The 11,047-nt window shown below is 45.8% G+C and overlaps 1 protein-coding gene across 4 annotated transcripts in view; it reads left to right on the top strand.

Annotated features, from left to right (window-relative positions):
- The window catches only part of Tnfrsf19 (TNF receptor superfamily member 19), an 85,820-nt gene that overhangs the window by 44,129 nt on the left and 30,644 nt on the right, over window positions 1-11,047 (top strand). For all 4 annotated transcript variants that reach the window (XM_021202971.1, XM_029541811.1, XM_021202972.1 and 1 more), the window contains one exon: window positions 1,152-1,330. In XM_021202971.1, coding sequence (XP_021058630.1) covers window positions 1,152-1,330 — 179 coding nt within the window. The remainder of the gene's footprint in view (window positions 1-1,151; window positions 1,331-11,047) is intronic.

The following is an 11,047-nucleotide window of genomic DNA, read 5'->3' as shown; positions in this document are numbered from 1 at the left end:
CCTGCCTCTGCCTCCCGAGTGCTGGGATTAAAGGCGTGGGCCACCACACCCGGCTCGAGACTGTTTTCTTAATTAGATCATTTGGAGTGGGAAGACCCACTTTTCATTCAGATCTTCTGAGGTGGGAAGATCCGCCTTTTATGTGGGCCATGTCATCTGCTGGCAGCCTAAATAAAACACACAGAAAAAGGGAGAAGCCTTTGTTCTCCACCTGTTTGCCCACTCTCACTCTTACTGGCAAGTCCATTCCTTCATTGGCAGTAGAGCCTACGTCCCCAGGATCCTAATGTATACTGAAGACCAGCTGAGATGTCCAGCCTCGTGGACTCAAAGAACTAAAACCTGGGTTTTATGCTGTGTCTTAGTCATATGATTGCTATAGGTCATTTTGCTCTTGAACTGTGGGAATCTGGGTGCCAGAGAGTCCTCCGAAGAGTCTTTAATGTCGCTCATCCCTATAAAAACAAAAAACAAAAAAATAAAACAAAACAAAACACACACACACACACACACAAACGGTGCAGCGTCCGATGTACATCACAGCCTGGGGTTTGAAACCTTTAAGTGCCTTGTTTTGTTTGCAGTACTAAGAAATGAACCCAGGGCATTCCCATTTGCTAGGCCGGCCCTCTACCTCTGAGCCACATCCCAGGCTCTAGCTTGTGACCCCAGCTGTCTTTGAACAAATGATAACAATCCTTCTAAACACAGAAAATGCTAATCTGGTCAGTGTTTTAAGGTGTCTGAAACCTCTCGTACCTTTATCCTCTGAAGCTGCGCTGCTAATAGTGATGTGCTTATTTTCTGCCTTGATGAACGAACCCGGTGTCCACTGGCTTCAGCTTCTGAGAGGTCACGTGTCTGGCTTAATTAGGGGAGAAGAAAGTGCCATAAATCTGCCCTAATGCCCCAGTGGGAGATCTTTTCTTATGCACATGCTCACTGCCTCTGGAATGAAGTGGATTGCTAAGGACCCTTGGGCTGGTCGCAAGAGAGATTATTAGCCAGGGAAGACACATTTGAACTTGCTGAATGGGCTGCCTTTGTGCCCAGGAAGGCGGGCCTTGGTGGGTTTTCTTTATCCCCGCAGCTTCTCCTTTTTCAAGCTTGCAGAGTCTGAATAGCTGTCTTTTACCCACTAATCCCCACAGGAATGTGGCTTCGGCTATGGGGAGGATGCACAGTGTGTGCCCTGCAGGCCGCACAGGTTCAAGGAAGACTGGGGCTTCCAGAAGTGTAAGCCATGTGTGGACTGTGCGCTGGTGAACCGCTTTCAGAGGGCCAACTGCTCACACACCAGTGATGCTGTCTGCGGGGACTGCTTGCCAGGGTGAGTTGGGCCATGTCTTCTATTTATTTAATTACATGTTTTCCAAGGCATTTCTCTGTTCCCTCTAAACTTGAAAGCACGGTGGTAAGAACTTGAAGATGTTTGGGCCACCGTTGAAACTTTTGTCTCATGCCTTCTACAGCCCATGAGCTTACTCTGTGACAGACACTGGAGACAAGGCAGAACAGTCACACCAACAAACGGGCATGTCCCGCACGCCTAGAGTTCCTCAAAACTACTAAACAGAAACACTTGGACAAAAGGACAAAGGAATTGGCAGCCAGATTAGAAAAGATGGTACTTTTCAAAATGACCATAAAAGCTGCCCTGTGGGCATTCCCTCCTGCCCAAGACTAGTCCAGAGGAGAAAGTAGCAGAGATTTATGGCCATGTGGAGTTTGTTTGGTTTTGTTTGCTTTTTTAAAGGCTCATCTGGGCCAAGAGAGGTTCAGCAGGTAAGAACACTTGGCTCATGTGTTCAAATCCCAGGAGCCTCCTAATAGAGGGAGAAAAGGAACCCCCTCCAAGTTGTCCTCTGACCTCCATGTGCGTGCCGTAACACACCCCTCCCCCAAACAAATATTTGAAATAAATGCTTAAAAAGACACCACCTGCCGGGCCTGGTGGCGCAGGCCTTTAATCCCAGCACTCGGGAGGCAGAGGCAGGCGGATTTCTGAGTTCGAGGCCAGCCTGGTCTACCAAGTGAGTACCAGGACAGACAGCCAGAGCTATACAGAGAAACCCTGTCTCGAAAAACCAAAAAAAAAAAAAAAAGACACCACCTTAAACTTAACCTAAACTGGCATCTAAATGTCTTTGCTGCCAGTGTCCCACAATTCCTCTCCGTTTTCAAAACCCCAGTAAGTAACATTCCTTCAGACTGAATTTTTAGCATGCATATATGAAAAAGAATAAGCACTGTTTAAAAAAAAAAAAAACAACGAAATATTCCATCTCACAGCATTTTCAAAAAAGAGAGAGGGCTGAGGGTGCCGCTCAGTGATTATGTGCTTGCCTTGTGTATGCACAGCTCTGGGTTGAACCCAGGACAGCCTACGCATACATACCTCTTCCAAGGAGCCCAGGGAGTCACAGGAGAAACGTAGAAGCGGTTAGAGCAGACGGGACAGGCGTGGATGGGGACATTGAAATGCACCCTGGGAGGTCCACATGTTTCTGCTACCTAAACCATCTCAAGTCAGATGCGGGATTCACCGGCATTTCAACCTATTCTGTGACTGGCTTTTCACTTTCTGGATACTGTCTTTGAGGCACAATAGTTTGTAGTTTTGAAGAAATACAACATACCATTCTCCCCCACCTCCATAAGTGTGTTTGGTGTTAAACTGCTAGTTTTTGCAGCTCCTTGGTTTCTGGATCTCTGCAGAGGGAACTACCTACCTCACCATAATCTCAGCAATAGCACATGAAGAGTTCCTGTAACTCAATCGTTCAAAAAGACAATCAATTTAAAATAAGCAAAAAGGAGCTGGGCGTGGTGGCACACGCCTTTAATCCCAGCACTCCGGAGGCAGAGGCAGGCGGATTTCTGAGTTTGAGGCCAGCCTGGTCTACAGAGTGAGTTCCAGGACAGCCAGGACTATACAGAGAAACCCTGTCTCGAAAAACCAAAATAAATAAATAAATAAATAGATAGATAGATAGATAAATAAATAAATAAGCAAAAAACCTTTTGGTAGGCTTTTCTAATAATACAAGCAAAGGGCAAATCCACAGAGAAGGCGCTTTGGTCCGGGGAGCCGCAGATCCAAATCCCCTCCATCCCACCCACTGGAGGAGCCACGGATGGGCAGTTACACGTGTGTGTAGGATGTGGGGGATGGGAACCTTCCTGTATGGTTGGTGAGAATGTAACGTGGGTGGCCACGTTAGGAAACAAGCTGACATTCCCTCAAGAAGTTCAATGTGCGAACACCACAGATGCAACAGTTCTATGCTTGGGCCTATAAGCAAGAGTTCTGAAAACTGTCATGCATGCAAAAATCTGCTACACTGTTGTCTGTGGCAGCATTATACACAATCTTGAGCAAGCTGGGACAACCCTGCTGTGGAGTGAGTTGGTCCTCTCCAGAATTTAGACACTGTTGTGTGATGGCTTAATCTTAGACCTCAAAGCCGTAATTGGGTCCTGATGATTTCTTTCTCCTGACCTGGCTAAGGACACTGGTGGGGGAACACCTTTCTAGCCTTTCCACCCTCCGCCTTGACAGGACACAGTGTTTCTTCCTTCATGAAGATACAGCAAGAAGGCTGACTCTCATGGCCTCTGTCTCTGCCACCCAGACCCTGGACCTCCCAGCTTCCAGACCCATAAGGAATGATTTCTGTTTTTAATATGTGACCTACGTACGGAGTCTGTGGTATTCCTACATCACTCTAGAAAGAGGTCAGACAAACCCAAATGTCTGTCAACTGTGAATGAACAACACAGGGTGGAGCTGAGCAATGAAATAGTACTCAGCAATGAAAATCAAGAAAGTGCTGCCGGGCGTGGTGGTGCACGCCTTTAATCCCAGCACTTGGGAGGCAGAGGCAGGCAGATTTCTGAGTTCGAGGCCAGCCTGGTCTACAAAGTAAGTTCCAGGACAGCCAGGGCTACACAGAGAAAGTGCTGACATCTCACATAGACCAATCTGAGAAAGACTGTATTTAATGAAAGTGACAGCCATAAAAGGCTGCATGCCCAGAATGGCAAATCTACAGATATGGAAAATCCACTTGGGCAGCCTGGGCTGAGGTCTGGGAAGCATTGAGAAGGGTGGGGTGATGGTAGTGGTTTTGTTTCTGGGGATGATAAAATGTTACAGCATCGATCATAAAGATCATCACCCAGCTCCATGACTGTGATAATGCCACTGGCGTGCTGCCCTTTCAGTGGATGACTTGTGTAGTATGTGAATTGTGTCTTAACAAATCTGTCATTTTAAAACGGATCTAAAAGCACCATAGTTTCAAAACTCTAAGTTATGACTGTAGATGAACATAGTTATGACAGTTAGAGGGGGATTGTTCTTCTGTGTTGCTCTGAGACAAGAGCTTGCGGTAACCTTGAACTCTCCGTTCTCCTGCCTCTCTCTCTAGACTGGATGGCAGGCATGCACCACCATGCCCAGCTATTCATAGAGTTTTAATTTTATGCAAGCCTAAATTGAAGAACATGCCTGGAACCTCTGGCATGTCTATTGCCTGTGATCTACGGTTCCGTGGTGGAAGCATGTCTGTGCGTGTCTTGTTTCATCTGGGGAATGGGGCTAAGCTGAGGCCCCCAGTTGCAAATCCAGGGAGGCAGCAGCACCTGAGAGACCGGCTGGAAGGCACGGTCTGGGGACTTGGTTTTTCAAAGCAACCTCCTGGGCTTTTACTAAGAACCCCACTGGGGTGTGCTGTGCACATGAACACATGCACAAACATGCACACACCCTCATGCACTCACACCCCACCCCACACATGCTACCTGTGCACATCCATACCATATGCACACACACACACACACACACATCATATGCATACACATATACTTATCCCCACACACCCACCCAGCCATGGCAAGAGGAGATTAGATGGCCCCTGTAGGTGTGGCCTCCAGGAAGCAGTACACTAGCAATGCTCATGCAATATGTCCTCTGTGTGTATGTGTGTGTGTGTGGGTGCATGTGTAGTGTAAGAATGTGTGTGTACATGTGTGGTATCTTTATGTGTGTGTACCTATGTGATGTGTGTAAATATGTGTGTGCATGTGTGTGCGCATGTGTGGTGTGTGTTTACATGTGCTCACTTGTGTGTGTAAATCGCTGACTTTGATGCCCACCAGCTAAGTGATAACAAAGACCCAGTTCCTTGGCTTCTGGGTGTGCTCATTGACTTTCTTCCAGTAACTCACAAGCTGTCATCTGAGAGTCTTAACATCCCACAGTTATTGGAGGAATAAACATATACAGCATAAACATTCCTAGGAGAATGCCCAGTGCCAAGTAAATACTGAATAGATACGAGACAGGATTGCCCATTAGTGGCCTTGCACCCCACGAGGCTTCAGATGGCTGTGGCCTGGTTTGGGGATTTGTTTGTTTTGTGTCAGTCTGACACAAACTAGAGTGTTATTTGGGAAGAAGAATCTTAGTTGAGGAAAATGCCTCTATTAGATTGGCCTGTAGGCAGGTCTGTGGGACATTTTATTTACTAATGGCTGATGTTTGAGGGCCCAGCCTACTGTGGGGGGTACGACCCTGGGCAGGTGGTGTGTATATATGTGTGTGTGTGTGTGTGTGTGTGTGTGTGTGTGTGTTTTCAGGCACTTGCCTGAACAAACCAGTAAGCAACACTCCTCCATTGCCTCCGCTGCTGCCTCCTTGAGTTTCTCCTGCCTTGGCTTCCCTCAGTGACGGACTGTACGTTAAGCTGAAATAAACTCTATCCTCCCCAAGAGACTTTTGGTCAAGGTGTTTATTACAGCAATAGAAACCAAACTAGAGTAGTCTGTACCAGAGTACCAGTGGGCCTCACGTGGTCCACCATTTCTCCTCTGTGGGAAACTGGAATCCACTTCTACAAAGCAAAACCTGGCCTCTCTAGCTTTTCGATGCTTCTGGTGGCCAAGCCACTTAATGAGCACTTCCTCTAAGAAGGTATTTCTGTGAACTGTACTGTCACCAAAACCAGGCTGCTAAGTCAGAAGGAGCATTGTGCCTTCTTTACAAAGAAGGAAACTGATCCTTAGAGTGGTGACTGATGCCTCTAGTCACCTGGCCTGTGAGTAGAGGAGCAGGAATTCTCCCAGCGCTGAGCCTCCTGCTTGAGTAGGTGCCTGTTGAACCAGGAAGTTTCACAGAAAATAACTCAAGTCATCTGCCTATTCTTTGTCCCAGGCCATTCTCCCCTCAAGCTTCCCAATGGCCTCTAGCTCTGGAGAGAGCTCTCTGAACTGGCTTGCAGACTCCCTGTCCTCTCTCCTGTTGCCCAGATCTTTATCTTGTGCATAGGTGACTGTGAGTGACACTGTTAATGAGGTTTGGGCTCTTCTGCTAAGGCTTCATCCTGTCACTGGCATTGTGCAGTCATGGCCGTAGACTGTTGAGCAAGGTATACCTCGGGCTGGCTGACTGGCTTGAGCCTGGAGTGCCGGCATGAACAAAGTTGTCACCAAGGTGGTTTTGTGTCCACCCACCATCTTGTGCATGACAGAGTTGAGCCTTAGCTTGACCGTGGCTCATAGGCCACAAGCCAGCGCACTGTTGTGGAGGTCTATCACAGGCTTTCTTAGAATGGCATTTTAAAACAGCGTTCATTGGGCTAACCAGCCTGGCTTGGATTGAATTTACTAAAAACTGTCTCCTCACAACCACCGTCAGTGACTTTTGCATCTGTAAAAATGTATTTACATGCCAGTGTTCATCACACAGTGAGCGAGCAATGTCCAGTGTGGCTTTCTTTTGTCTTTTTATATTATGTGTGTGAAAGCCTGGGGCAGATTTGCTATGGAGCCCCTGCAGCCAAATAAACCAGACACTCTGTACAATGATTGTCTGTGTTCCTTTTCATTTTGTTTCATTTGGAAAATCTGTTTCCTACCTCACTTGGACAGGAAATGCACTTGCAATTGTTTCTATGTCCCAAATTGTGGTACTCTAAACAAATTAGAGAGAGAGAAAGAGAAAGACAGACATATAGACATAGGGCTCAGTGATGGAAACCGTGCCTAATTATCATGGGGTAATGGCTGGGCAAACAAAAGTCCATAGAACCCACAGTCAAAAGGCCAACCCTGGTGTGTGTGTGTGTGTGTGTGTGTGTGTATGTGTGCAGTCCTAGCCCAGTGTAGCCCGTGTGATGAACTCCAGGCTAGTGAGAGAAACTGTCTCAAAAAAGCCCACAAGATGATAGGAGCAATACCTAGGATTCACCTTTGACCTCAGCTGGATAATGGGTAATGCAGCAGGAAGCTCTGCCACTTATAATGGGAGCAAATCTAAAACTTGATAGATTAGATCATAGCCCAGCAACATTCAGTGCGTGATCAGTCTTCTACTTCAGTTTGACGATAGCTTGTTCTGTAATATCTGATACTGTGGTGCAAAGGCAGATGAAGGGGCCAAAAGAATGCAAAGTGAAGCCTAGAGATGAGCCCTTGCATCTACGCTTGGTGATCTGTAATGCTTCCTTCCACTGGAGATAGTGTCCAGGAAATGGGATATCTACACAGAAGCAATAGAAGGGCTCCTACCTTACCCTCTGTATAAAGTCAACCTCGAATTGATGTCAAGATCTAAGAGTAAGACCCAATGTTACAGAAGTACAAGAAAAAACTTTATGACACTGGACTTGGAGAAAGTTTCTGGATGTGACACCAAGGCACAGGCACCGAAATTGACAATGATACATCAAACTCAAGAGCCAGCACCCAACCCATACATCCTGAGCAACAGGACAGAGCCATCACACAATCCATACATCCTGGGCAACAGGACAGAGCCAGCATACAATCCATACATCAACGGTTAGCAGATGCCCGTGCAATGAGAGAAGACATCAACATGTCTGGGGCTGGAGAGACACCTCCCTTGGTAAGGTCCTTGTGTTGTGAGTATAAGGCCCTGGGTTTGAGCCCCAGAACCTGTGTAGGAAAAGCCAGGAGGAGTGGCTTGTAATCCTAGTGCTTGGGAGGTAGATCCTGAGATTCACTGGTAAGTCAGCCCAACCTAATTGGCCAGCTCTGGCCAGTGAAGGACCCTTTCTCCAAAATAAGAAGGTGAGAGAAATCCAAAGAACAACACACAAGCTTGACTTCCGGCCTCCCTTCTTTATACACATCCATACATGGACACAAAGGTTTAAAAAAAAAAAATCAACTATTTTTTTTGCAATGTTTGCTAATTACAACTGTCTGATAAAGGGTTAATATGCGCGCGTGTGTGTGTGTGTGTGTGTGTGTGTGTGTGTGTGTGTGTGTGTATAAAGAACTCCTATGACTCAACAACAACAAATATCCACTAACTCAATTAAAGACTGGGGAAGGGACTCAAATAGCATTGTTACAAAGAAGATCTGCTCCATAGCAGACAAGCCTACGAGGAGACATCCACATCATTCGTCTTCAGGAAGCTGCCAATCAAATCACAGTGAGCTCTCACCTCACACTTATTATAATGGCTACTACCAAACACAAACGGGAAGATCTAAGGGAAATATGGATTTTGGAGAAAGCTAAGAACTGGTTGCTGTGTACTGCCAGGGGTGGGAGATGGGGGGGGGGAAGGGCTGTGTGGCCACTGGGGAAGCAGAGTGGCAGTCCTTCAGATACTAAGAGTACTACCACGTAACCAACAATCCACCTCTGATATGCACCTGAAACAACTTAAAGGCGTCCTTTAGTGATATTTATATGCTTGTGTCCACTACAGCACCGTTCACAATCTCCGTGGCCGTTCAGATGACGTGCGTGGCGTGATCACAGTTACAGGAACAGAAGGAGGGGCAATTAAGGAGCTCCTGAGTGTAAAGTAGGGTTAACAGGAGCCTCAGCCTGACAAGCTGAGGAGGTCTAGGGCTGTGTCTCCCAACTGCACACCTGAAAAGTACACACCCTTCATCTCAGACCTTGTGAGACAGAAAGAGGAGGATCGAGGTGAGCCTGAGGCCAATCCAGACTACCTACTGGGATCCTGTCCCCAAACAAAGACAAACAATAGTGAAGGGAGACTTCTTATTTAAATGTGTCCTGTTAAATGTTGTAATATGTTAATGTTGTAATAAATATTGGAATATATTTATGTCTGAGTGTCATGGCTCACACCTTTAATCCTGCGAAGCAGAGGCAGGTTGATCTCTGAGTTTGAGGCCAGCCTGGTCTACAGAGCAAGTTCCAAGACAGCCAGGGCTACACAGAGAAAACCTGTCTACAAAAATAAATAAATATTGTAATATATCGATATTTTTATACTTCCACCCAGAACATTACCAAATATAATTTAATTAAATATTGACAAAATCTATAAGAGTTGTCTTCTTAATACAGGAAAGCTTTTTGTGTAAGAGCAAAAGCAAACGAAAAAGTAATATCCAATATTTTTAAAGGAAACACAAATATTTTAAAAGCACAAAAATTCATATTCTAAAACTACTTTAAAAAACAGAAATATTAATTTCGAAATTGAATAACATTCTAAAAGTGAGAAATTCCCCTGTGGCAAGACAGTTTTGATGGCTCTGTTTTCCCTAATAAGCAAACAAAATCTGGTTACCAAAGTAATTTATTAAAATAGATCATGTTTCCCAAGGCCAGTGTGCTTGTAAGGCTGGAGGTGAAGAAGTCCTGCCGTGTTTGAATGACCACTAAATACTGAGTAGAAACACCAGGCCAAGGGCGGCGTGGGTTCAGTTCACAGAGGGACCAGAGGGGCTGCCAGTGCTGTCCGCCGTCGGACAGAAACATCCAGAGCTCGCTCAGTCTGCCCCTGTTTTGCTGCTGTAGCTTAGGCAAAGAGTCTAAGCGTTTTGGGGCCTGTTTTGTTTGGAGGTTGTCTTCCCCCTTGTTGCTCTGGCTGGCTTCAATCCTCCCTGGTTCCCAGGTCTGCCGGCACACAGCAAGCTCGGCTAAGACCTTTTCCAAATGGCTATAAAGCTTCCAGAACTACCAACTTGCTCACAATACACAGTGAACTTAAGGTCAGACTCTAATGCTCAAGATAATCACTAAATGACCAATCAGGCCGTCATGGCGGAAGACATTAGTTGTAACTTTAAAAGTCCCTCCCCCAAATATGAAGATTAAGATTCAGAAACTCGAGATTTAAGACAGGCTGTATGTAAATGAATACAGCTCAGTAAGCCTTAAAGTTTGTTTTCTTTTCTCTCACTCTCCAGCAGTTTTGCTTTTATTTGGTTCTAGGGATGGTACCAGGGCCTCTTTCTTGTCTGTCATAGTCCATTCCTCTGCCCCCCAGCCTCCCCCTACGCCTCCCCTCACCCCTCTGCCCCCAGCCTCCACCCACGCCTCCCCCCACCCCTCTGCCCCCCAGCCTCCACCCACCAGTGCCCCCACCCCTCTGCCCCTGTGTATTTATGTGCCTACACTAACCTTTTCCCTACTTTCCAAGTAAAAACAATACATTTCCACATCAATTTGTATTCACTCGATTATTTAGGAGTTTAAGCACTTAAAGCCTGTTTTAATTGCAGGGAGACTCTGATTTAATTATGAATAATGCTCTGTGGAGAGCAGATATTGTTCTTTTCTCCTGGTTGTAACACCACTTTCACAGTAACGATTTTAAGTTTGTCCCTGTAATTTAATTTACAGGCAGTAGCATGATCATAATAATTTGAAATTTGATGCTGTTCATTTCCTATGTTGTTGATGCTTTATGTTTTCCTTTAAATAAATTTAATTATTTTTTTTTTATTTAAATAGAGTCTTGAATGACTTGAGTTCCCACTGTCTGGAAACAACCACGATTACTATTTAGTATGTAACATGAAAATATATGTGCTGCGTTTGGGGCTCCTAAAATTTTTTCTTTTTTGGTTTTTCGAGACAGGGTTTCTCTGTACAGCCCTGGCTGTCCTGGAACTCACTTTGTAGACCAGGCTGGCCTTGAACTCAGAAATCCGCCTGCCTCTGCCTCCCAAGTGCTGGGATTAAAGGAGTGCGCCACCACCGCCTGGCCTGAGGCTCCTAAATTTCAAATGCTAAAGCTAGT

This window comes from Mus pahari, chromosome 8 (assembly GCF_900095145.1).
Source record: "Mus pahari chromosome 8, PAHARI_EIJ_v1.1, whole genome shotgun sequence".
Lineage (NCBI taxonomy): Eukaryota > Metazoa > Chordata > Mammalia > Rodentia > Muridae > Mus > Mus pahari.
The sequence above is the reverse complement of the archived record's forward strand: the minus strand, read 5'-3'. Positions and strand labels throughout refer to the sequence as shown.